Source organism: Xiphias gladius, chromosome 3 (assembly GCF_016859285.1).
Source record: "Xiphias gladius isolate SHS-SW01 ecotype Sanya breed wild chromosome 3, ASM1685928v1, whole genome shotgun sequence".
Classification (NCBI taxonomy): Eukaryota; Metazoa; Chordata; class Actinopteri; order Istiophoriformes; family Xiphiidae; genus Xiphias; species Xiphias gladius.
This window is the reverse complement of record NC_053402.1, coordinates 22,163,722-22,190,872: the sequence shown is the minus strand read 5'-3', so window position 1 is coordinate 22,190,872 and position 27,151 is coordinate 22,163,722. Positions and strand designations below refer to the sequence as shown.

The window sequence follows — 27,151 nt, the reverse complement described above, 5'->3', positions numbered from 1 at the left end:
TGATATAAAGATAGAAGAAATAAAGAGAAGAATCATGTGAACAAATGAATAAAGAAAGAAAACTCAAGTAAAATCAGGATTGACTCTCTGATTCAAGTGAGTGTTCAAGATGAATCTAAGCAAAATAAAAGAAAGCACAAAACAGAGGCGACAACAAGCCAGGAAAACTGACTAAAGAATACCGACACCTGTAAAATGGCCACACAAATACACACCTAGAAGTAAAATCACACCCCACGGCTCACACACACACACACACACACACACACATCAAGCACAGAGAGCGGATTGCACAGCCACATCATCTACTGCAGATAACAGCTTTTCTAAGACACCCGGCATAATGACAACATGAAGAGACCGTAATCCTCCAACACTTGGTCGATTGTAGCATTAGTGAGAGAATATGGGGTTTAAAGCTGTCGACAAGGCCTTCGCCCATAAAACAGGCTTTGAGAGGGGCTGAAAGCAGATTGGGTTTGAATGAAGGGATGAGTCAGTTTGGCTCTTGCCAGTCAAGGGAGGTCAGGTCGGGGTGGACGGACTGGGAGGAGGAGGAGGGGGCACGAGGAACGGGGTGACAGATCGCCGGCCTGTTTAAGTGCCCTGCTGAATTCATACACCGCAGCTGTATTCAAACAGCAGCAAGGAGCCAAAAGAGGAGCGCGGCGGGTCCTGAGAAGGGGGTGTGGCTCCCCGCCCCTCATTTTCCAGCTCATTTCCCGGGACAGTGGAGAACAGAGGTCCTATTTTCCCCGCAGCCATTCACCTCGCACAGACACCTGCTAGGGCCGGTCGGGGGGGCCAAAGTTTAACCGGTTCACAAGTTGAGACACTGCATGAACAAATATTGTTTCTGTTACGTCGGAGTAATTACAATTTATCAGTTTGATCCCGAAATACCAGACAGTTTAAACATTTTCCCTTTTGTTTAGTCTGAAGTCTGAATTCTATCAGTTGTTTATAAAGTTATTCACACATTGGTTTTTAATCATAATGAATTCTTGCCTGTGTCTTTTGACACTATACGTACACAGTGTCAAACACACACCAGTCAGCCACAACTTTAAAACCGGTTAACTGGTTTTAATGTTGTGGCTAAAAACACAGTGTAAGTATCATCTGCAAAACATTTTAATTGCTTTACATACATTTAGGTAGTTTACTGTAGTGGTTCCCAGCCTGGGGATCGGGTCCCTCCAAACGACCACAAGACAAATCCGAGGGGTCGTGACAGGAGACAAAAAAAAAACCCCAAAACAAACAAAAAACAAAGTTCTGCTACACAAATTCGATTTCTATTCTTTGGGCTTTCCGCCAATCTTTGCTTTTTTTTTCCTGTAAAATATTGTGAAACATCTGAGAGCTTCAGAGGGGAACTGTCTCTTTGGTGGAACTGCCAACAACTCAAGACATTTGAAAAGAAACAAGGAGCCCCAACCAGAGACATTGGGGTTTGTTGTTGTTGTTGTGCAGGGTTACAAGTCAAAAAGGTCGGGAATCGTATTTTAGAAGTTACTCATGTTTTTTTTTTTAAATACAAAATTCTAAGTAACTAAAGCTCTCAAATAAATCCAGTGCAGTAAAAAGTACAATATTTGCCTTCTAAAATGTAGTGTTGTGCAAGTATGCGGTGGCATAAGTACCTCAAAGTGGTACTTAAGTACAGTACTTGATTAAATGCACTTTCCACTGCTGAAAATGAACCGTTCAGTAAATAAACAAATATGTCAGATCTTGGCTCTGGGCAGAACCCGGGGAGGCAGACTGGTGAGTAAGAAGAAAAATGGCTAAGTTGGAATGTCCTGCTTTGTTAAGATTCAACCGTTTATTTGGTAATAATCAGCAGATGAAAATGCTATGACATAATACAGATAATTACAAGGCTTAAAATATTACCACGCCGCATGTGAAAACTATAAGGCATGCATAAAACTTTGCATAGGGCTGGAATGGCATTATACAGTACTAACAAGGTGCTGCCAGTGAGTTTATACTTCATCTTCTTCCCTTTTCAGGAACAGTGGCGAGGGGGACGGCGGGGAAACCTAAACCAAACGCGAAAAAAAGCACTGAAAGGACAGGTAAAAAGAAGAGACACAGGCAGGGATGCATACAATTATTAAATAAATCGTGAAAAGGGTACAACAGCAGCATCCGGAGGAGGATGGAGAGTGGGAACGGTGACGGAGACACGGGACATGTAAACAGGTGACGCGCTGTCCTGGGAAAGGAGGAGGACAGCAATGGCAAAGAAAAAAAGAGCACTGCAATGACGGCTATAGTGTTTAAATATCTCGGGTTGTACAATTCATGGGTACATTAAAAGAAAAATACCTCAACAGTGCCCCCTGCCTCTGACAAATCATAACAACGGTCCTCACCAAACAGTCTTCCTTCCTTCTCATCGGATCATATACAATATGTATGGTTTTTTTCTTCATAGATAAATATCCTATGCACTGTCAGTCCACCACCAGCACGGCTACAGGTTTAAGGGTAAGTTGGACCGCTTGCTGAATTAGAAGAGGCCGCTCCTGCCTGGGCTTGGCCGAGGAGGCGCTGCGTCTCGCCGGCCTGGTGCTCGGGGCTGTCCTCCTCAGAGCTGGAGGGAACGTAGAGACCCAGGACCCGCTGCACCTTGAGGGGAAGCTCCTGGGGGGGGAGGCCAGAGGAGGAGGAGGAGAGGAGGTGAGGAAGTTGTAAAGTTCAAGCACTATTCGGAACGGAGACAACGCGCTTGCGTCACCTGAGAATCCATCCCTGTTTGTGTTAACGTTGTTTAGAGTCGGTTGAACCATGTGGAATAAGTTACAGAATGCATTTCTAAATCTGCCTCATTTTCACCCTAAAAAGATGCCGAAGGATATTTAAAAGTACAAAAAAACTATTCTTCATTCATGTTTTCCACAATTAAAAAAAAAAAAAAAAAGACATTCATTCAATACAAAACAAATAAAGCAAAAATGACACAATAATAATATGTGTGTATGGGTTAAGACTGAAGAGTGTGACCCAGACGTGGGGGGAAAGAATTACAGTCTACAGCAGTGACGGCTTCAAATGAAGAAATGTCTACTTGTGACCTCTCATGAAGTGTTTTGGCCCGTCAGTGTTCAAGCAAAGTGTCTTTTTGTTTTTTGTTTTTCCTTTTTCAGATTCTTTCATGTGAAGGAATGTTTTCAGTATTTAAGAGGGGAAAAAGCAAATATTAGAGAAATGTCAGACGGAGTAAACAGAAGTTGTCGTCTTGTGTCAGATCTGTGGTTTGATCCCAACCTCCAGGTTAGAAATAACCGGTGAAGAGCTATTAATGACCCTGAAGCGCGTCTCAAGGTATTTAGACAGCCTGGCTGGTATTGTTTACACCATTTGAGTCAGTGTGTGTGTGTGTTTGTGTGTCTTCATGGCAACATCTGGTCCCGGAGATGCCCACTGTGGTGGGAACTGCCGCTGAGGTGGTTCTGAGTAGGTGTTTTAAGCTGGAGCGCAAGAGCGGGGCCAGACCTATAAATGTGAACTGATCGAGCTTTTAGCTTTTAGCTTTTAAAATACAGGTATAATACCCAGACACACGAAGCACCTCTTACCTTGCACTGAACCAGCTGCAGGTAAATTGCCTCTGCGTCGCGTAGAACCCTCTGCAGATCCAGCCTCATCGTCAGCTCATTGATGTGCTGCAGATCAACCACGATAAAGACATGATTCCACAGGTGAAAATGCGCACGTTGACAGGCACAGTAACCGAAGCCGTCACGCAACACACGTGCAGTTCACACCTTCAGGATAGTGTTGAAGTCGTGGTCGGAGCCAATCAGCTCTCCCCTCTGGGACTCCAGGATTGAACAGGCGATCAGCAGGTGGAAGTTGTCACATGGAAGACGAGACCACAGGACCTGAGGAAGAAAACAGCATGTTAAACAATAAGTGCCGTAAACTCATTCTAGTAGCTAAGATACACTGTTACAGCACAGTGGGTTTTCAGTTGTATGAGAAGAAAAAAAAAATGAGCAAATGAGATTTTTCCTCAGACACGCTGCAGTAAACGGTTTCACAATAAAATTCACTTTTTTTAAATCAAGAATAAACCTCAATAAATGTCAAACAAACGCTGAAGTTTAACAGCGTCAAGGATCAGAGCAGTGAAGCGAGCCTGACTCTTTTTCTCACTGGCTGTACTTCAGCTCTCTTAGCGTCATAAAAAAGTATTCATGCATAAAAGGTAAATGCGGCTGTTGTGCACTCACCTCCCACAGAGTGAGGATGTCCTCGAAGGAAAACTCTCTCTTGAACCAGATGAGCAGCCAGCGGAAACAGAAGCAAAGCGAGCCGCTGTCCTGAGAGTCTGGGGGACAAAAGAAACAGGTTTTTTTTCAATTTAGAACCAAAGAAAAGGGGAAGACTGAGCTCTTTGTAAAAGAGCAATATTAAGAGTTAAGCACATTTTTACTGTCCTGTGTCCCTGTAACTGGAATTCATGAATTCCAGCTACAGGGACACATTTTCATTTCCATTTTCATGCCCATCTACCTGGTGTGCACCCTATCTGCAGATGCTTTTATACGAAATGAACAGATTCCAATGTATAACCTAGAGGCTGCATCTCGTTTACTTTATTCTTGTTTCTGTCATTCTTTCTGTTGCATTATCCTCGTGACCTTTTGCTACAAGTGCCCCGCTCGGCCTCAGGGCTTGTTAGGGTTTATTTTCAAGGAGACCGGTCTGAGTGCATGCATGTTAGCTGACTAACCCAGGAAGTCACATAGCTCCGGGTCCAGGGCCTTCAGCAGGATGCTGAGCTGAAGGAGCTGCTGTTTCATGGCCTCCTGAGACTCTTCAAAGTTCTGGTGCTGCAGAGAGGAAAACAGGAGAGGCCCGTTGGTCAGCGGTACGCCTGTGCTGGTATGTGTCCATGAGTGAACACATCAAATGTCTCAACTTTTCAAAAAGTACTGCTATTTATATGACCCACTGGGTTTGAAACTTTAACAAATGCCACACTGAAGACATCCAAACAACAAGTATAACAAAGCGTGTTTTCTGTTTTCATTTAAACCAGAACAGCTGATGAAGCATTAAGTCATCACAGATTCAGGTCACTGACCAAACTAAACAGGAACAATAAGGTTAGCATTTAAACTTTGAGTCGAACTTTCTGTTTTCATATTAGCTTTGTTGCTGAGCTGTAATCCTTGTCATTCACTGTATGACAGCTGGGCAGCCGGGAATCTCCTCTGATGAACATAAATAGAGGGACAACACAAGCTAAACTTGACTTTGGCCAAAATTCAAAGGCCACAGGCGACCGATCCTGAGAGAGAGAGAGAGAGGCATTTCTACCAACCAGCAGCTCCATGAAGCCTGTCAGACACCAGAAGGACTCCACCTCGTTCTGGGTGATGAACAGGAGAGGAGAGAGGAGATCACTCATCCCCTGCACGTAACCTGGACAGATGGAAAAGGAAACAAAGAGAAGTGTAAGAGGGACGGGATATCTGGGATTGGCACATCATAGGATCTAAAAAAAAAAACCTTTCATGGTCGTAAAGTCGACTGTAATTAAAAACAAAAACCACTGAATCCAGAGTTTTACTGCAGGCACTCTGGTGTCATAAAAACCTTTTTCAGGCAGGAGAAATGTTTCCCAATGTAAACCTCATTTAATTTGGGAGGTTCATGGGTCTTTACTGCTACATATTGTGTATGTGTGCATTTGAAGCCCCTCACTGCCTGGCCTCAGGCTACATGTCTGAATTACTGCGCGCCTACAAACCTCCACACAGTCTGAGGTTGTCGGGTAGGAACCTGTTCCCATGTCAGACTGTAAGACTAAAGGGAATTCTGCTTTTCCTGTCTGGGAACTTCAACTCTGACGAACTGAGGATTTCTTTTAAAATAACCTCTTTTAAACCGCTTTGTTATCAGAAGCCCTTTTTTATAAGCGTATTCAAACACACATTTAGTCACGTGTCTGTATGTCTAGTCGTGTGCCTGCAGTAGGGCTGAAACGATAAGTCGATTAGTAGATCAACAGAAAAATAATCGGCAACTAATTTTGATGATCCTTTTTCAAGCGAAGACAATGAAAAAACGTCAAGTATTCTCTTATTCCAGCCTCTCAAACATAAGGATTATCTGCGTTTTTTGTCATTTATCATTGTAGTTTGAATATCTTTCACTTCTACACTGTTGGTCACACGAAACGAAGATGTCACCTTTGTCTCTGGGGAGCTGGGTTGGGTATTTTTTCACCATTTTTGACTTTCAACAGACCAACGATGAATCAAGAAAACAGCATTTTAAGGGGTAATGAAAATAATCGGTAGTTGCAGCCATATTCTGCAGGTTGGTTTATGTACATGTTGTATGTTTTTCTTTTTATTCTCGTATAGCCACTTTGTAATCTCTGGCTTTGATTAATGCTATATAAACAAACTTTATCGATGCTATTATCATAATACGTCATGCGTGACTGAAAATGAAAGGTTAGGTTATTTTCTTGTTCTGTCCTTTATCCGGTAATGATCCGTTTTCCAGAGATCGACGGTAAGTCGTGTTTGACCACCGAAGGCCGTATACTTCTTACTGGCACTCAACGCTATGGTTTTGAAAGAATTAATAATCAATGATCAGCACAGACTGCAGTTTGAGCAAATTCACGACGTCAGACATCCCATCTCTTGTTGTCTAGCTCTTCTGGCTCTACATCATACGCCAGAAACCAGTGAATTATAGAATCTTGGTACTCAAACGGGCCACTCTACTTGATGAAGCACTTCTGTATTGGCACTGAAAATGTACTGGTGGTGTACCTCTGCTTTTTCACGGGAACAGATAAAAATCGTACCCAGATCAAAGTTGTACATGCAGTACGTCATCAGCACATCATGAAGCAGAGTCAGTCCTGGATTGTCGCTCCCAGAGAAGAACGTATTGTGTCTGTCTGTCCTGCTGACGTCCCTCTCTGTCACAAAAGAACAAAGACAGCACAACTTCAGCAGCTCTCACTGGCAGCTGACCGATACGGCGAGGAACAGATCTTCTCTTTTTCTGACCTATCAGGCTTCTGTAGCCTCTGAGGAGGGAGTTCCTCATCTCCTGCTCTTCACTGACGGACTTCCACTGCACCTTCATTCTGAAATACTCATCCCTGCAGACACAGAGGGGCATTAAAGCGGTTCACTGCCTTCACGGCATAGAGGGACATATTGGGAAAATATGCTTACTCGCCAACACAAGGGTTTTCGCAAATGTCGAACCATCAGAAAGATGCAAAGTGATAAAAAGCACTGACGTTTTGACCCGCACAATGTCCTCCCGTTCTTTAAAGGTGCTGTTCCATGGGTAAAAGCCCAGGAGGAACTTCCAGATCTCCCTCCTTAGTGATGGCATGATGCCCTGCAAGAGGCAAGAACAGCATCAAAAAATACACTGTCTTTAAGATAGGGGACACGTGTACTGACACTGTTTTCACAGTCTTACCCCTCTGAACACAAACTCTTTGATTTTTTCTGGGTTCTTCACGCGCCCCTCCGGGTCCAGAAACTCCTCCCATTTGCCCAGAGGCGGTCCCCTGGTTACATCTGGTCTGGGACCGAGCTCTACCCCCTTGAGGGGAAGGACATAAACAACTGATTAATGTCTCTGATTCTCATGTCTCTTTTGGCCTGCTAGACCATTTGTAATCTCTGTGCTCTACACACGTATGTCTGCCCTAAATGGTTCTTTCAGTGCCTTTCTCTTACACAGGTGATGAGTTCAAATCCAGGCTCCTCATCAGACTGGGGGGGCAAGCTCGGATCCTGAGCGCTACGCAAGTGGACGGGGGACTCAGGAGGCCGGAGGGCCGCCCTGAAGAAATTGGTGACTTTGGAGAATCCACCGAATGTAGTGGCATAGGGGTCCTGGATAAACCTCTGTTCAAGTAGAAAGAAAGCGGAATTCCAAAGAAGAACAGATGCAGAGGTGTTTTACTTTGCGTGAGGATTTCAACAACCTCGATAGAGTTCATCTGCTCTCACTGTGTTTTTGGCTCAGTCATGTGCTGTGACACTGGGCATGCTTCACTAAGTGAAGGCGAGGTGAGGTTGCGATCTTCAGTGATCGTGCTGTAGATTTTTAAACAAACTATGTGCTTGTACTACCTTCCCCCCTTCCTCTTTCTTTTAAATACAAATAAAGAATGTAACTATAAAAAGAAATTACCGAGACAAGATCGGAGCCCCCGTCATCAAGGAGCTGCAGCCTGTCGAAGGACTGAGAGAGGGCACCTGAGTCATGCGGGTAGGCAAGGAAGAGCCGCCCGTCAACTGGTGACCTGATGATAACAACAGGAGCCATGTGACGCCTTTCCCACTCATGTGATGTGTCAACAAAGATGTAAACGGCTCTGTCTGAAACTGTACGCCGGCTGTTTACAGACATGAGATGAACTCCAGCACGCCGATTGCTGCTGGGGGGTTAAGGGGATTGTACTCACTGGTCCAGGATGATGTAATGTTGCAGAGCCCTAAGAAGTTCCCTGGTTCCTCCTCTGTGGAAGTGCAGAGGAGGCAGTGGGTGGCCCCCTCTACTAGTCAACACTAGAAAGTTTCGACCCAAAGAGAACCGGGCCCTCCGAAGAGAGTACAGCTCTGAGAGGGGCAGAGAGAACGACCACTGACCTGCAAGCGACACAAGGGATATTTACTTTCACGCATCCTTCCTTAACATAACTCTCTGCCCAGGGCGTCAGGAGCGTAAACTGCACCTGACTCTTTGACTGGAACATGTTCTCGGTCTTTCTTCACGGTGCTGATAACTGCCCAGTCTGGCTCATAACCAGGGTCAAAGTTTGTATCCTCCTCCCCTCCTTCACCATCCTAATTAGGAAAAAACACAATAGTGGATGGTAAATACATTTGAGTCCTGAAAATATACTCATTTTTGTCCTTTTTCATGTGTCGCAAACACACGATTACTGACCTTTTTGGAGTAGAGTACAGCAGGGGCACTGCGACCCTCATCCTCCAGTGGGCTCCACTCCAGAGCTGGCACCCCAGCCTAAATCAGAGACATGGCCAATAACCCCAGTGCTTTCCCGATTTCCCTCTTCGTATCAGGCTTGACTCAGACAGATTTACTTACCCGCTCCACAATGCGGATAAACCCTGGAATGGTGGTGTCATGGTTACTCCTCTTGGCATTTGTGTGGAGGTACACCCCCTCCTTCTCAAATATCAGCTGAGGAAGAAATCCCACATAAATGTAAGGTTCTAAAATGTAAGCTGAGATAGGGGGGTGGCTCACTTCTGTGCCAAATTCCGGTTATGGGAACGGGCTTGGTTAGTGTATGGTAGCTGTATCTAATAGGGTTTCACCTAAGGATCATGTTTATTATCGATCAATCTGAAGATATTTTCTCAACTATGCGATATATCTTTTTCCCATAAGATGTCGCATAATAGTGAAAAAGGTCCATTATAATTTTCCAGAGCCTAAGATGGCATATTGTTATTTGTTTGTTTTGTCTGACAAATAGTCTAATATCCAAATACAGTTTATTCAGTTTACTATCATATATGACAAAGAGAGGCAGGAACTGGCTTGTTAACAATCAAATGTGAGCATTATTCCAGTTGCCTTTCTCTGCTGCTTTCCTGTTGTCTATCTTATTTGTCTTTACCAATCCTCTGCTATTCTGCTTTTGCCCTACTTTTTTCCCCTGATCTTACTTAGTATGGACTGTCGTTGACTACTCTGCGTTATGTTGTGATACTGTCTGATTGGCGGATGTGTACAAGTATTAGTCTGAGTGTGTGTCCTGTGACATGTCAATTTATTCTAACTTTAGGTTGCTTTTTCAACATCTTGCCAGGAACAAAAGATGAAAATCAGGCTCATTTACAGTTCTTCATTTTGATCAATGTGCATTGTCCCCTTTAGAGAATGAATTAATAAAAAAAAGAAAGAAATTTGTGAAGCTGGAACAAGGGAAAGTTGGCATTTAAGTTAAAAAAAATGACTTAAACGCGAATTGATTATCAAAACAGTTATAATTATGTTATATGGTTTCAATACTACCTAATTCGTCAATTTAATGAAGATCTCCTTAACTTTACTGCCTAGCCTGTAACATTACTGATCAGATAAAGCAAAAATCATATGTATAATGATCAAGAGCTCCTTTATATAGAAAGTCGTATCTGTGGCAGGTAAGTGAGGTCACATAGCAGAGCTCGTAAATGACAGAGGCACATCACATGATTTCAGCGTGGCCGATCTGGCAGGTCACCGGGCCAGAAAAGGTTGAAAAACACGGACAGAAAAAAAACGTAGGTAGACTTCGCTTAGATGAACTGGTAGCGGCCGACTTGGCCGGCAAGCTATCGCGCCTGTGTGGTTGTAGACACAGCCGTCGGCTGGCTGCACAGCGGAGTCCGACATTTTACATGACAGCCAGATGACATGACATGTAGTTGACAGGCTCATTTTATCTGGCATTATTGGGAACCGATAGCTAGCCCGAAGCGTCAACGTCAGCTAACAATGACAGCAAGCTCGAGTGTTTCCACCCGAAATATCAAAGCCGAATTGTCGGGGGGAAGTGTTCAACAGTCACAGATTTAAATACTGTCCGTAAATGCGTGTGATAACCGAGGAGTACCTTGTAATCCTCAACGCTCTGCTCCATTGTTCCGTCGCTTCGGTCACTGCTTCGTTCTTCCAAAACAAATGTTACGTCACATTTCCTGCTTGCGGAAGGCCCCGCCCCTCTGGCAGACGTCATGAGGCGCGAGCCAATCAGAAGTAGCAGTACATATACTGCTTCGGTCAATTTAGTTGTTTTTTTTTTTTTAAACGCCACAATACGACAATAAACAACACTCAGATTTGCATCGTGGCGGAAGGTAATATTGATGCCCGTAATATTATTACTTTAATAATGTGTGATGTTATTTCGAAAGAACTGACATGTGGGGTTTGAAGAAGTTCCTCACTGTGACCACCGAGGGTACGGAGCCCCGCTTGGGTCAGTTGAGGAAAAAAAAACAAAAACAAAACAAAAACAAAACAAAACAAAAAACAGAAACAAAAAACCACAAACCAGGTGTAAATTTGTGTTCTCGGTTTACAAATCCCAGATAAACCGTGCTCTCAGGTTCGGATTCGTAATCCGGATTGCAAAACGATGCGATTATGAATCCCAGATCACGGTTTGTCTCCGATTTGTAAATTGATCCTCGTGGTCATTCTGAGTCTCTTTGTAGTCCTTCTGTGTCTCTTTGTAGTTTTTTGTGTCTCTTCGTGGTTGTTTTCCACGTCTTTGCGATCATCATGCATCTCCTCGTGGTCATTTTGAGTCTCTTTGTAGTTGGGTTTCTTTGCGGCTGTTTTGAGTCTCTTTGTGTGTGTTTTTTATTTTTTTTTTTTTTGTCTTTTAACCGAGCTCTTCGACTTTCAGACGAGAAACATTAACAGTCACTTCATACACAGGCGCTGGCACCCGGGGCCCCCACGACCTCTCAGGCCCCTGGGTCTGTGTGGAAGTCCAGCCATGCCTGTAAGGCGATGCGCTCCTTTCAAAAGTTTTCAAAATAAAGCAAGATTCACTTTGGTGGTATTAATATAAATTACATAGTAAAGGGGTACTTATTGTCGTGTGTGTACATAATCGACACTGATACTGTGAACTCACAGTATCACCATAACTATTCGTGGTAGCACCATAACTGAGATTTATGTGGGTTATTTCTACCCGGAAGTACGCTTCACTCCACTACGTTAAGCTAACAGCCGCAGAGACTGCTTTCCTTTCACATTAAGACTTCATCTGAGAAGCAGGCGGGCCGCGCACGTGCACGAGAGCGAGGCGAGCGCGAGCCCGCCCACAGACCTCGGTCACGTGTACAACGTGCGTTCGATTGGAAGGGCAGTAAACAGGTGACGTCAGAGGGCGTCAAGTTTGAGCCAACGGCAACGGAACCGGATGGGAGCTGAGTCCGCGCTTTTGAATTAAAAGCATGGATTAACTACGGCTAAATGTTCGATCGTTGTAGGGAAAACGAAGGTTAAGCTTGAAACTGAACTAAAAATAAATGCTTACACGCAGATTATGGTCATGGAGGATCCTTAATGATATTGATTGTAGGTGATCGACATATTCAACTGATAACAACAATTTTAAGCTCATTATACGGTACGTTTTGGATGTAACATTAACTAGTGAATAGCCCTTTGTCACTTGTTTTTGAAAAGCGCTATAGAAATAAAGTTGTTATTATTACTGTCATAGCTGTCAAATGAAACTGGTGGTGGTTAAAAAAAGGTGATCATCGACACTGCCTTTATTTTGAAATTCTTAACCGGAAACGCTTTTTTACTCCTTGCTAGCTTGCTGCTGGTGCAGAGCCTAGCTAGGGGAGAGAAACCGTGGGAGAAGGTAGAACCCGTATGATAAAAAAAAGAAGTGAAGTTTAAGATCGATAAACATCTGGTAACGCGGAAGAAAGAAACTGAACAGGTAGGTGAACGTCTTCCCAAGTTTCTGTAATTTATATTTGCGCGTCTCGGCTTCTGCTAGAGCCTGGAAAATGGAGGAGAAATGTGGGTCCATCATGAGGAGGTTGCACACAAACCTGAACAATCAACAAGATCAACAACAACAACAACAGCAGCAACAGCAGCGGCGGCGGCGGCCACCGCGCAGAAAAGTCCGTAGCATGCAGTTTAAACCGAGACAGAAACGACTGCAAAGATGGCAGTAAGGAAGGGGGGGGGGGTCAGTAGAGAGCAGTGTCATTACAGAGCTACAGTTGCTACAGTAGTTAGCATTGCTTGGTGTCATGCAGCTCAAAGAGGTGGTGGGCGCTGCGACAGTCAGAGGACAGATTCGTTTCTATAGGTTGCGTTTGTGTGTTTATGTGCACGCAACTAAACGTATGCAATCGCTCTTACAGTCCATAAACCTGACCTACAGAAGGTAAATGACAGGTCTTTGCATGTTTGAAATCTTACAGCAAACCATCGCTTTTCCTTTACGTCTTTTGTTTTACTAGGTATCACCAGCAACTTGGCAACATCTTTTCTCTCCCCTGGCTCTCCAGTGTGTAAGGACGCCACCCACTATTTATATCTTAAAGTCACCTAGTGCCTCTCTGCCCGATAGACCATTATTTTCCCCTCCATCCTCACCAGTGCAAAAAACAATCCGAACACCAGCAAGACAGAAGAAACAAAACCCAAGTGAGTTTTCAGCCGTTTGAGCAAAGCCAGATGCACCGCAGCAACCAAAGTTAACTGTCCTTTATTACGTTTGATGCCCCCAAGGTCAACCATATCCAAGTTTCTGATCAGTCTAAATCTCAAAACTCTTCATCATTCATCAGCATTGCTCTCATCAAGTCAGTCCGTCAAAGACAGCTGTAAACAGCACTGAGCACCATTATGGCCTCCATCACCCAGTCATCCCAGCCTGAGATACCAGACAACCACAAAGAGAGCTGGCTGGCGCTACTCTCTGCTGCGGAAACGTATTGTCAAAAGTCAGGCTGCGACCTGGCCATACTCACAGCCTGCAAGAAGTTCCGGTCGTCAGCCGGAGACGGAGATGGTGCGAGCAAGCGGGAGAGCAGTAGTGCCTTTCCGAGGGAGTGTGAATTCTCCTACAACGTGTGGGGTCAGGGGTTCCTGGCCGAGTCGGCGCGCCGCTACGTGGACGACATCGGCGTGCTGCACACCACGACCATGCTAACTGCCCAAAAGCACACACGCCAGGCTGGGGGGGAGGGAGGAACCAAGCTGGTGGTTGACCTGACCTCTGACCCCGGACACAGGGGGGTGAGTGGCCTACTTGTGCTGCATGCTGCACTGTGGTACTCATTCGAAATGTTGACATCCATAGCGTGGTGGATTTTTTTTTGCTGTTGTTACAGAGCTTTACAGGAGACGGCGGGGTGGGTGGAGTCAGTCCCAATAGCAGACTGTACTCCCAAAGCTACCCGTCGATCTACAGCTCAGGAGCGGTTACCGGGCAGGGCGTCGGGCAGAACGGTAATGGAGAGAGGGAAAGGGAGAGCAGTGTTATGGAGGCCGAACGAGGGAGACAGAGGTCTGGGATTGTGGATTTGGAAGAAGAGGGCGAAGATGAGGAAGAGGAGGAGGAGGAGGACATGGATGAGAGGAGACCCTATGGGAATGAAAGTGCTGGTGAGGAGCGATATAGTTGATCTGTCTCTTTACATACTTTGATTCGTATCGATTCTGAGGATTAACATCGTCGTTCTTCTTCAGGTGTCTTCTCAATGGACGAGGACTCTTTGTCTCGGGACTGCGAGCCGTTCTTTGAATCCGATGGGGAGGAGGAGAGCACTGATGGTAGGAGTTTGGTATGCTGACTCCATGTGTCCTTCTACGTTCATTATCTACATTCGTTTTCTCTGTCCGTCTTAGGCTCCTTGAGCGAGGACGCTCCTCCGCCGTCTCGCGGCATGGCCATGGGTCAGGCCTCGTACTCGTCCCGTCACGCCAACCCCATGGCTCTGGCCCGCTCGCTGCCCGTATCTGTGCCGGTGTGGGGCTGCAGAGGGAACCGAGCTGCTCAGGGGGACAGCAACAGCGGAGAGCGGGTGAGCGCGCACACACAGTATCGTTTTACAAAAGGGCAAAGCTGCCGGTTTGCATGCAGAGATTAAAATGTTCTGGAGCCTGTATCACAAAGCGAGATTAGTGGCTTAGCCAGCTATCTTTGGGCTTAAATCACGCTTTCTGATCGCACGAGGCTGGCTTAAGTTTGTAATCGGGTAGATCACCATAATAACCTGTTCTGCCTGGCTAACCCGCTCCGGAGCAGGTTCACATCAGAAATTCACGATTCAACTCTCTTTAACGGCCAAACCACAGACCAATCACATCACTGGAAAAATGGACTCGTCATTCCTAATGATTCCACCAGTATTTTCTTGTGAAAGGGACAAAAGTGCTGAATTGACATTAAAGTGACATTAATGAAGATCACAGAGCAACATTCTTTATGGATCAGTAGAGTCGCTTTGCCTGTGATGATTATATCAGAGACAGAGTTTAAAACATGGCTTATAACAAACAGAGAGATAATTTACCACTCCATCAATGGCACATTCTTCCTGATAGCATGAGGGGCATTTATGAGTATTACATCGTTTTAGACTCCCCTTCACGTCTTAATAGAACAACAATCCACAATCATTCTAAAGTCAGCATTTTGGTCGGTTTTATCAGGCAAGCATGTTTGTTTGTTTTTTTTTGTTATTGTGCAAACGGGATCTGTACTTTTTCTCTCTGCTTTGGCAGCGGAAACTAAGTATACTCCTTCCTCATAGCTGGATTAGTAAACCCAGAATTAACTGAGCCAGTCTGTGACCAGCGTCACGATCCCCGTTATCCGGGATCACCAGTGTCAGGCTCCGTGAAGCCGGGTAACCCAAAGAGAGCCAGACTTCGTTAAACTTGCTTCATGACACAAGGGCTCTGTTGCACCAACACGACAGCTGCCCAAGACTATTACTGCTCAGTCAGCTGTCGTGAAATATTATGAAATAATTACAGGAACAAGATCTGGTGTTTAGCTGTGCTGACTCTATCTCTGACTAACAGTCCTTAGTACAGTCAAATAATTAGGAAATTTAAAATAAACACGTTACGTGATGTGCGTCGATGTAGTTTCCTCAGAATGCCAGTGTCACCACTGCTGGATACATTAGACCTAAACCAGCTCATAATGGGCAAGTGCTGATTTTTAGCAAAAATTGAAGGATCTTAAATTGATAATCATTTTTGTTGGTTAATCCATCCATCCGTTTTCTGCCACTTATTACCTAAGTCCAGGTTGCGGTAATTTAATTTATTCTATCAGTAGGAATTATTGTTATTTACTGCTGGGAAGTAGTGAAAGAAATGTGTGTACCCTACAGAAACCTTGAATTCATATTTTTTGATATGCAGATCAGTAGGAAAGTGTAGTAAACTTGGTCTAAAAGGTTCTTTTTGAGAGTGTCATTAATGTTTTAATATCAAGATATCTATTTTCATGTCTGTGCTAATTCCAGTGCTGCGGATATCAATACATTTCCAGTAAGTTGGAAAACAAAATGGCAGATTGGAAATCGTCACATCTGCCATGACAAGAGTGGCTGAATGTTTTCTTTTTTTTCCATCAAATAGAGAAGTTAATTAAAAGAAGAATTAACCTTAGAAAACCTCCTGCAGATAAAATACAAATTCTCTGTTTCTACCAGCTCAGTTGAGATGCATAAAGTAATAGATAATGAAAGAATTGATTATTAAGTGAGGTGTTGTTTTTTTGTTTTTATGTTGTCAGTTGATGCTGACATATTTCATGCTGTCTAAAGACCAAGACAAAGAAACCATTCACTCCTCAGTATTCTGATGCACCAGCTAATGGCTACGACAGCTCCATCAGTTCATGTGACCGTGGAAAAAGTGTGTGTGACATTTTTGTGAGGTCATGTTGGGCAAATATTTTACAAGAGAAAATTTCACAGCGTTAAACACTATTTTCTGAGTGAATGAACAACAGGGAATACGGTTTTTACCATTTACAGTCGGGTCCAGGAGTATTTGGACAGTGACACGGTTTTCGTAACTTTGCCTCCGTACACCCCAACAATGGATCTGAAAACGAAGCCATCGAGATGTGATTGAAGTGTAGACTTTCAGCTTTTAATTCAAGGGGTTTGACAAAAATTTCGCGTTAACCTTCTAGGAATTGCAGCCATTTTTATACATAGTCCCTCATCTTCAGAGGCTCAAAAGTAATTGGACAAACCAACATAATTATAAATATCAGGATTATTTTCAATACTTTTGATGAAAACTCGTTGCAGTCAACGACTGGCTGAAGTCTGGAATCTAGATACTGCGTTTCCTCCCTTGAGATGGTTTTCCAGGCCTTTACTGCAGCGGCCTTCGGTTTCTGCTTGTTTCTGGAACTCTCTGCCCTCAGTTTTGTCTTCAGGAAGTGAAAAGCATGCTCAGTTGGGTTGAGGTCAGGTGACTGACTCAGCCATTGAAGAATATTCCATTCCTTTGCCTTGAGAAGCTCTTGGGTTGCTTTTGCAGTATGTTTTGGGTCTTTATCCATCCGTACTGTGAAGCACCGTCCCATCAGTTCTGCAGCATTCGGCTGAATCTGAGCAGGTAGTATAGAACTATACACTTGTGAATTCATCCTGCTACTTCTATCGCCAGTCACATCATCAATAAACACCCGTGACCCAGTTCCATTGGCAGCCATACATGGCCACGCCGTAACACTGCCTCCACCCTGTCTGACCGATGATGTGGAATGGTTTGGATCATGAGCTGTTCCTTTCCTTCTCCTTGCTCTTCTCTTCCCATCATTCTGTTACAAGTGATTCCTGATTTCATCCGTCCAAAGAATCTTGTCCCAGAGCTGGGCAGGCTTTTTTCAATGTTTTCTGGCAAAGTCTAATCTGACGTTTCTGTTCCTGAGTGTTATAGTGTTTTTACGCCCTCTGGTAAACCCCCTGCATTTACATTCATGAAGGCGTCTCTTGATTGTAGACTTTGACAATGATACGCCTACTTCCTGTAGAGTGTTCTTGACCTGGCTTGATGTTGCGAAGGGGTTTTTCTTCACCAGGGACAGAGTTCTGCGATCATCCACTTTAGTTGTCTTCTGTTGTCTTCCAGGCTTTTTGGTGTTACTGAATTCACCAGTGCATTCCTTCGTTTTGAGAATGTACCAAATTGTTGATTTGGCCACTCCTAAAGTTTCTGCCATCTGTCTATTAGGTTAGTTTTGTTTTTTTCAGCCTAATGATGGCCTCCTTCGCTCGCATCGACACCTCTTTGGACCGCATATTGAGAATTCCCATAAACGGCTAAATGCAAATTCTGCACTTGGAATCAACTCCAGACCTTCTATCAGCTCAATTTGTCATGAAACAAGGAGGGAACAGGCCACACGTGGCCATGAAACTGACTGTCGGTCAAATGTCCAATTACTTTTTGAGCCTCTGAGAATGAGGGCCTATGTATGAAAATGGCTGTAATTTCTGAACGGTTAATGGGATATTCTTGTTAAACCCCTTGAATTAAAGCTGAAAGTCTACACTTAAATCACATCTCGATGTTTTCAAGCTGTGGTGGCGTACAGGCGCAAAATTGTGAAAATCGCGTCGCCGTCCAAATACTCATCTACCCGACTGCATGTCCAGATTTTTCCTCCTCCTAACCCCTCCTGACCCTCCTGTGCCTGGCTGAGAATACAGTCCCTCTCTGTGTGTGTGTGTCCTTCAGGTGGGCTGTGCCGACCTGGAGCACATCGCTGCCAGTATGAAAGCCCTGCTGGCCCCCGGAGCCACTGACGGGACGGAAATGTTCGGGGCCCTGCCTCGGCCCCGTCTCAACACAGGGGACTTCTCCCTCAAGCACTGAGAGAGAGTGAGGCGAGCAGAGAGAGAAAGAGAGAGAGAGAGAGAGAAAGGGATAGAGGGAGCGAGTTAGAGTGACAAAGGAAACGTGGAGAGGTGTTGTCATGTCAGGAGGGGACCCGGAGTGGTTGGCAGATGTGACGTACAGTATGTGAAACCGTGTAAAAGCTAGTACCTCCATTTCTTTCTCACTAACCAAAATTAACAGCACATGCTTTGAGGATTAACCGAAGAAGAAATGTTGTTATGAACACTAATAACATTTTCAACACTACCCCCCCCCCCTTTCCCCACCTCATTGCTAAACATTTCACCATACTAGCGACTACACATCCCCAAACACTACATTAGGATTGGACAATCTGTTCCTTTTAAAAGGGGTAGAAAACCAGAGAAGTGGTTGATTTAACATGAAGCTTGTGGCTTTTCGAAATGTGAGCGGAGGACACCAGCACCTCCTCGTAAAATGCCTATTTGTACTTTTACTTTTGCCAATGAATGACTGACTGATGGAATGATTGTAAATCAATACGGGCTAATAGGGGAATTTTTTTTTTTTTTTTTTTTTTTTTTTTTTTTGCGCTCCCGATTTTGTTGACGTTGAAATGACTGAATGAATGAGAAAGCGAGTGTGTGTGTGCGGGTGGGACTGAGAGTGTGTGTGAGAGAGAGAGAGAGAGAGAGAAACAAATGGGTTGATTTCAAAGGAACAAATGTCCATCTCTGACATTTCAAAAACAAATAAATGTTCCGTTAAGTACTTTTTATGTTTCAAATAAAGGAGCAACACCAAGAGAGAGAGAGAACACTCGGTCGTATAAGTCGTGTGTGAGGATGCAGTATTGTTGCAGTCCTCTAGAGGACCTCAGCACTCTGCTGTACAAGTGAGGAAAACGAGCTAATGTCTGATCTCTGCCCAACCCCGATGTGCAGTATCATACAAAAATAGCCTGGTGTCAGTGTTGTTACACAACAGTTGAATTTATTGACTACATTCAGCACATTAAAAAAAAAAAAGATTATGGGCTCTAAAGTTAAACAGGCGCTCTAGTACATGCAAAGCCCTGTGTGTAATAAAAACACGCAACTTTGCCTATTTTCTAAATTAAATAAAATACATGAATAGATACACAATAGTTAACAAAGTCATGAGGCACCTTCGGATATACTATGAAGTGAATCAGCTTTCTTCATGCACCAGAGAGAGCAAGCGCAATCTACACAGATGTCACCACGTGCTTCGCCTCTGCTCCACAACGCCGACGCTCGTTCGACAACCGAGCTTTCCTGCCCCCTCCCGACACCTTCTTAAATTTACACTGCCTGACCCCCACCCCACCCCGCGGGCTACACCCTCTAATCTGTCACTGATCCTTTTTTCGAATGAGGCAGAACGAATTTGTGCCAACCCAGAACCCGGGGAGAATCTTCTCCTGCATGTTGGCTTTGAACTTGTGAATCAGTCGCACCTCCTTCTCGCCCTCTCCCTCCACCGAGAGGAACTTGATGATGCCGGCGGGCTGGTCCACGTAGACGCCCATGGTGGAGGACGGGGGGAGCTGGACGTCCACGTTCTCGCCGTTGTGCCAGACCTGGTAGCAGGAGCCGGACCACCCCACGCCCCAGGAGCTGCCGTTCTCCCCGAGGCCGCAGGACCCCTCCTGGCCCTTCCGGGGTGCGCTCTCGCAGACCACCCCGATCACCACCCAGCCGTCGTAGTCCACCTCCCAGTACCCTCGATAGCCGAGCAGACCCTCCTTACACAGCACCTAAAGCAGAGAGGAGGGAAAGAGCCACAGTCCAGAGTTACATAAGATAAGTCTCAGGATAAGAGCTGGAAACGATTAGTTGGTCGACAAAGAATTAATCAAGAGCTGTTTTGATAATCAACCGTTTACTGTCGTTTTTCAGTCATAATATGCCGAATAGTTTAGAAGAAGTCCAAGCTTCTTAAATGTCAGGGAGGCTGCTTTTCCTTGTTATATGTGAACTGAATGTTTTTTTTTTTTTTTTTTTAGACAAAACAAGACTTTAACCGTAGACTCTGGGAAACGATGACTGAGATTCTTCTGATATTTCGCAGGGAATAAAAGATGAATCAATAAAGTGATTGGCAGATCGAATCGACATCGACGTTACTGCACTGCGATGCAACGCGGTTTACTGAGGGGCGGGGGAAAAAAAGTTTTTCTGAAACATCTGAGGGAAACAGAATCCCCGGAAGTGTAGCGATGGAGACCGGTGGTGGAAAGTAACGACGGTCGTTTACTCAAGTACTGTAATTAAGTACAATTTTGAGATGGTTTAATGGAGTATTTCCATTTGAAGCGACTTTATACTTCCACTGCACTGTACTACACTTATTTAACAGCTGTGGTCCGGCTACTAGTTTCTTTTCGGATTAAGATTTAACATCAAAAACGTATCTTTATATACAAGGCACCCTTAAAGATTAAACCAGTGGCTTTTCAACCTTTTGTGTCTGGTGACCAGTTAGGAAAAAAAAAAAAAAAAAAGGAAATCCCGTTGCGTTCAAGTGCCGCTTTTTCACGGTGACCGAGACCGGCGACCGGAGCGCGGCGTGTTCGGGCCTACCTGCGGCGAGTGATCATATCTCTCGGGCCTGTTGGGATAGGGGCAGACCGCGTCGGACGTACGAGCCACCTTCGAGCCAGCCTCGGATATCCACAACAGTTTCTGTGCAGTCTTGTCGTCCAGGGAGAGCCGGAACCAATCTGCGAGAGCGGAAGAAGGAGAGACGACAGGTGAGGAGGCACAGACGGGGATCTGAGCCGCGGCCAGCCGAGAAGACAAGAATAGAAGAGACACGGGGAATAAAGAAAATTGTTCATCGTCTCTTCACAAGGCGCTTGTTGTCTTGTAGGACTAAGTCTCTCTGGTTTAACAGGGGAGGCAGGAATCGAGTTCATCTGAACGTTGATTTGAGAATTCAGAAAAGGTTCCGGTCTTGTTTTTCGTCTTCAAGTTGAATTTGACCTCACTGGTGGCAGAAGTTGAGGCAGCCGAATCTCGTTTCCCAAATTCATTTTCCTGCCGGTGCAAACACCCGCACTTACAAACGGGAGAGGGAAGAAACTGAAGCCAGAATCCGGTTTGGGCTCTGAATGTGGACGGTCCCTGGTTTGGCTCTCTAACGCTCCACTCAGTGCAGATTGCGGTTTACTATTGTGTTTTATTTTTTGCTTTCTTGTGTTTATTCCCAAATAAATACAAATCATTTTAATATCTTTTTTTTCTATTAAAAAAAAAAAAAAACAAGAAACACATTTTAAACAGTAAAAAAAATGGAATTGAATTTTTTCACTAAAATAAATTTCTGAAACCTGTAGTGAATCACCTGATTATCACGGACTTGTTTACTAGTTAGTGTTATGGGTTAATTACTGGATATATTGAATATTACACAGTATATATTTACTGCTAATTAGGCTCATTAAATTTGTGCTTAGATGACAAAAGTGACACCCGGTCTAACTGGTTAAAAAGTTCACTCAATGTGGAAAATAAATAATTTATTGATAAGCTCTGTCTGGATTTGTATTTTTTCGTTCTATGAATCTTCTTTGTCAGCTGTGGCCTTAAACCCGAGTCTAAGTATTTGCTCTCTGACTAGTTGTAATGTATTTGATCCTATCAGGACTCGACTCACTCCTTACATTTCATGAAGTCGGGCCTGGTGGTCGGCTCAGGGACATTTGGCTCGTACGGCGGCAGCTTTTCTGCGGTGACAGACAGGACAGACATGGAGAGGAGCGGATGGTCACATTTTAGGAGACACCATCTGTTTAATTTAAAGAACTGATCTCTTCATCCTTTGGTGATTTCCAACAGCAATACTCAATGTTTTCTCTTTACCTTCTGCAGCAGCTGCGCTGTTTTTTCTTCCTGGAAAAAGAGAGAAGTGCGTTATTTCTCCACATCTACCCTCTGTGTGTGTGTGTGTGTGTGTGTGTGTGTGTGTGTGTGTGTTCGGCTCAGCGCTGATTCGTGAAGCGCTGCTCGGGGCGCAGGTTTCGGCATCGGGGATCCGGAGCGCCGGGCCTACGTTTGTGCAGGACGCACACTCGCGAGTCGCCCTCGTCTCTTTTGACATCCGGGGAAGAGGCAGCAGAATAAGGCAGTGGAGCACGGCGTGGTCCTCTGAGCTGCGGCGGAGCAGCGGTGTAAAGAGGCCTGGACGGAAATACTCGAGTCATGTACACGTGCCTCAGAGTAACTGTACGTTACTACGGTGCTTGGGTCAATATACTCAGTTACTTTTTGTCCTGCTTCAACTTAATGCACAGCGCCGTGTTTGTCCTATATGCTGTTTAAAGTTTGTTTTAAGTTTCTGCATGTCCATGGTCCATGTCGGGTTTAATTTGTGTCCTCTGGTTTTGTTCTTTCTTTTCTTTTTTGGTCATTTATTTATTAAGTATTTAGACTAGTTCGCTTTGTGCAGATTGTTTTATGAAAGGATAAAACCAGAGTAGGGAGATTAAGGTGTTTACACGCAGTGCGTTAAGCTTGGCCTTTATGTGTTTGTAACGCAGTGAATGCCCCTCTTTTTCAAATGCGACGGTGGGCCTTTGACCCCTTGCAGCGCCTGAAGGGGGAGAGTCAGCGCTTCCGGGTGGCGTTGGTCCATCCCAGTGCACGTCTGAGCCTGGGAGAACACGAGCCCACCCGGCCTGCGTGACCCCTCAGCCGGGGAGGACGCCCCCGCGGCACGAAAAGCCGGGACAGGGGGCCGAACGGGAGTCTGGTGTAACATCTGCGAGCACCGGGTGCGACTGAGGGGGGGGCGTCGCTCTTCGCTGGATCGCGTTGCCCCTGCAGCTCGTTGGAGTTTCGGCTGATGGGTTGAGAAGGGTTTGCCAACTTTTAAACGGTTGTTTACCGAGGCACCGGTCCACCGCTCCTCCTCGAAAGTCTAAAACGCTGCGTGTGCGGTAATGAAGGATCTAAATATACACAGTGTTACGGTCATGCTGGAGACTATTATATGGACCCTACTGAGGCTCGGGATCCAGTGACAGACCAGGTCTGGGTTTGGATCCGGTCCCCGTGTCCTTTGCTTACTGCAGGACGGAGAGGGGACACAGTGAAGGTCACGTAGTCGTCACTGGAAATTGGTGGAGCAGAAAGACGCTGATGACAGATCACGTCGTCTGTCTTCCCCCCACCCCCCTCCCCTGATCACAGGGGGCACGGCAGGTGAGGTGGGGGCACGGTGAAAGAAAAGCCGCGTGGAGCAGCGCTGGGATCGTCGGAGCATGAGGAGGAATTACCGAGGAGAGACTAGAAGACGCCGCGAATCGATTCGTCTTCAAATCTATCAGATGTCTCTGGCCGGTAACCTCGGAGTGAGATGCCAGGCTGGCGGCGAGCGAGCTGGGGGCTCTGGGGGTGTACGGCGGGGGCCGGCTCTCCAAACGCCTCCTGGGAGGTTAAACCCCTGGGTCGGCCTGTCCACGCTCAGCGGGATCAACAGGGAGGCCCCACGGAGACAAGAAGATACTCACGGTAACAGAGACATGACGGAGACCGAGAGTGGGACTCGAGATTGGGGTGTGAGGCGTAGAAACATTTAAGGGCAGCGGGACCATAAGAAAAGACACGTCGTGGATCATCAGAATGATGGATGAACACCCGGACGAAGCTGCCATTTCTCAGGAGGAGCGTGAGCGGAGCCGGCGAGTAACTGAGCTGGATTCGAGTATAACTTCAAAAGGGTGAAATATCTTCCGCAAGAGAAATCTGTGCTGGATTTCACAGGAAATCCACACCGACGACGAGCTGCACATCGTGCCCCCCCCCCCCCCCCAGCACATCTTCAAAGCAGCGAGCAGCTCAGCGCTCCTGCCAAAAGGTCGGCGCCGGATCTCCAGATGCTTCATGTAAGCTGTTTGTTTTGGACGCGAGGTCGATTTTTTTGCCCCCCCCAGATTTGCCCTCTCAGTGGGACACAGCCACATTATCTGTGCAGATCAGGTTCGAAACATCCCACTGAGGCAGCAAGATCAGAGGCCGGTGGGACGAGGAGCAGGGAGAGAGCTGAGCGGAGGTGGGGTGGGGCCGGGCTCGTCCCTCTGGTCCCCGCCGAGTGTCGAGACTCCCCTGGCCGGAGGCCCAGCGGACGGTGGGCGCACATGTGAGATGCAGATGGGAAGGGAATAAAACACAGGGGGAGGCAGGTGGACGGAGGAAGGAGGATTCTGGGGAAAGGACGAGTTCGGCAGGAAAAGCTCTGTAAAGGGCCAATGCAAGAGGAAAGAGCCCCGATCTGTACGACATGGATCTTCCCGTTGGACCCGAAAAAGAAACGGCCACATTAAATACGTCGTTCGATCACGTTCATCATATTAAATCCAACCAACATTAGCCACTCACGGCATCTTTCACTTATGGTGACGAAGTAAACTTTGGACGGCACTAGTTCTTCAAGGACCGGTCAAACTGCGGAGGCCGCGGGTGCCTGATTGGACACAATGGCGGAATCAAACGGTCGTAAATAAAACCGACGTGGGCTTTTACTTTTTGGGACTCGAATTACTCTGCAGCATTTCGCACTTCACTGCGGCTGCCAGAGGAGGGATTAGCAACATTTGGGGAGGGGGACGGGGGGGGTGGCGTGTCTGAGTTATGGAAGCTATCATGGAATGGGAAACGCTGAGCATGGATTGGAAGTATCCAAAAGAGGCAGGGGGGGACCCAAAAGATCTTCACACGGAGCAACAAGCCGGAGAAAAAGAGACCGACGCAGTGCCGAGACAGGCGCGTCACGTGGCGCAGGGAGAGAGACGAGAAAGACCGGCGGAAACACGAGCTCTCAAAGTGCAGATGACGGGGGATTCGGTGAGCGAGGCCCGGGGGGAGAGGCCCTGCCGTGCGCCTTGTTGACATGATTAATGGGCCAGGGTAAACTGGCAGAATCCGAGGCGAGGAAGGGCGCTCGGCTCCCCGCTGACTTACGAGGGTTTGGTCGACGACATCAAATAAACGACAAGTGCAACACACAGTAAATGGGTAATAAAACACGGCGGCACGCAGTGAGCAGAGTTCTGCCTCCCGAAGCGCTGGCACACCTGGGGAAGGAATGGAACAATACAGCATGGTGCATCTCTGTGCTCCGTGGCTGTGGCGTGTTTATTTGAGTCATGTATATGTTAACCTGGGCACTTATGGACGGCGTCGCAAACAAATAACAAAGAAACAATGGAAAAACATGGAAACTCCTGCTAATGCGAACGCAATTCGGCGAGGACGCAAAGAAAAACACAAATTTAAGAAAACTGAAAGAATCACAGAATCACAGAAAAACAACCCTTCACATGACAAACACCGGAGGGTCAAGCACCATTTACCTGTTCTCAACCTGATGTCGTGACAGATGTTGGCTACTATCATTTCAGTGAGAAATGAGAGGCAGATGATGCTCAAGGCTCATTTGACTCACGGTCTACTGTTGCTCGCGGGTGCCCGGCGGGGACTCAGGCGCGGGCGGCCTCTTACCTGCTTTCTTGGGCACGGGCATGATTCCCCTTGGTGCTCGGGGCGCTGTTCGGCGTCAAAACCGGGGGGGGAGATCTTGCGAAAGTGGAGCCTCTGCGTCTCCGGAGGGTCACTCTTATTAACTCCCGGAAATGAGCGGGGAGGGGGTAAAATGAGCAGGGAGGAGGGAATGTGCATAGGTTTTGGTTGGATGCGGCGGTTACCCAAAGGGCCGGTCCTGTCACATGAGACTCCTGATCCCCCTCCGGGGATCATATGGATGCAGACGAGCCAATACCCAGTATGTCCCAAGTATGCGTGCTCATTTGCCTACACATGGACTGGGCATGTGTGTGAGGTACACAACCCGGATCTGTCAAACACATTCATGTGAAATGACATTAACAAAAATAAGTTTGTTTGTTTTTTATCATAAATGGGAAGAAAATTCTGCAGCCACATCTCTGGAATATGTCTCGAGACGTCGGTGCCTGAAGTCACATGGCGGGTACACTTGTGCTTTGTTTAGCCCCCTTCAGAAACCCGGCGAACTCTGACCCGAGAACGAAGGGCCACGGATTTTAAAAACTGCAACTTCCACTGGCCCCGACACGGGCTGTGGGGGTGGGGTGGGGTGGGGTGGGGGGGGTGCCCGGGGGCGCCAACAAATAACTACTTTTAATTGAGCACAGCTGTATTAGTTGGGAGCGCTTTAAAGTCCGCCTCGTATTCTGGCCTTGTGTTCTCCCCCATATTTTAAACTCGCATTGAAAACCATTTCAGGTGATTAAATGATGATGGATTGAACGTTTCAGAAGTTTATTTATTTTTTTTTCATTATTTGCTTATAAAGCACTTTGCAATCTCTTTTTATGATGAGTGCTAAATGAATGAATAAAGGTTTTTCTTCTTCTTTAATTTCCTACATTTACTTAATCTAATGCGAGGCCAGGGGGAAGTGAAGGCTGCGTAAAGTTTTTGTTGTGCTAAAAAGATTCTAGAAAGCTTGTGTGTTTTCGGCGTAAGATTTTTATCTTGTGCACACAAGGAGGATTTAATATCTTGTCTGAACAAGACCTATGTCCTGTGTGCACAAGATTAAAAAAATTTGATCTTTTGAGGGCTCAGTACCTTTCACTTCAGTCAAACAATTCAGTATTTTTTTTTCCACTCTCCGTTGCTCTCCTCCATGCAAGTCTGTGTCTGCGAGCCTACCATCGGAT

At 45.9% G+C, this 27,151-nt stretch overlaps 3 protein-coding genes across 4 annotated transcripts; 1 reads left to right on the top strand and 2 right to left on the bottom strand.

The window, feature by feature from the left end:
* Positions 1-1,821: 1,821 nt before the first annotated feature.
* Positions 1,822-10,758, bottom strand: tbc1d17 (TBC1 domain family, member 17). The gene is made up of 17 exons (XM_040123818.1): positions 10,646-10,758; positions 9,127-9,222; positions 8,965-9,042; positions 8,750-8,861; positions 8,480-8,663; positions 8,206-8,317; positions 7,746-7,916; positions 7,483-7,608; positions 7,295-7,398; positions 7,056-7,150; positions 6,848-6,964; positions 5,345-5,445; positions 4,751-4,850; positions 4,248-4,345; positions 3,780-3,896; positions 3,591-3,677; positions 1,822-2,655 (listed from the first exon to the last, which is right to left on the bottom strand). The coding sequence occupies exons 1-17, from the start codon at positions 10,670-10,672 to the stop codon at positions 2,494-2,496; spliced, it is 1,887 nt and encodes a 628-aa protein (XP_039979752.1). The 5' UTR covers positions 10,673-10,758; the 3' UTR covers positions 1,822-2,493.
* A 1,611-nt stretch (positions 10,759-12,369) lies between these two features.
* akt1s1 (AKT1 substrate 1 (proline-rich)) lies at positions 12,370-19,106 on the top strand. Its single transcript, XM_040123384.1, has 7 exons — positions 12,370-12,502; positions 13,038-13,224; positions 13,368-13,818; positions 13,914-14,187; positions 14,272-14,355; positions 14,431-14,606; positions 18,301-19,106. Exons 3-7 carry the CDS (start codon positions 13,426-13,428, stop codon positions 18,436-18,438), a joined length of 1,065 nt encoding a protein of 354 aa, XP_039979318.1. The 5' UTR covers positions 12,370-12,502; positions 13,038-13,224; positions 13,368-13,425; the 3' UTR covers positions 18,439-19,106.
* zgc:195001 (uncharacterized protein LOC567531 homolog) lies at positions 19,106-26,179 on the bottom strand. 2 transcript variants are annotated; one of them, XM_040123386.1, is made up of 5 exons: positions 25,950-26,179; positions 22,311-22,340; positions 22,112-22,174; positions 21,030-21,169; positions 19,106-20,203 (listed from the first exon to the last, which is right to left on the bottom strand). In XM_040123386.1, exons 1-5 carry the CDS (start codon positions 25,969-25,971, stop codon positions 19,799-19,801), a joined length of 660 nt encoding a protein of 219 aa, XP_039979320.1. In that variant the 5' UTR covers positions 25,972-26,179; the 3' UTR covers positions 19,106-19,798. The 2 variants fall into 2 exon arrangements, with proteins under 2 accessions (XP_039979320.1, XP_039979319.1); XM_040123385.1 differs by lacking the exon at positions 25,950-26,179 and adding an exon at positions 25,802-25,943.
* Between the last annotated feature and the right edge of the window lie 972 nt (positions 26,180-27,151).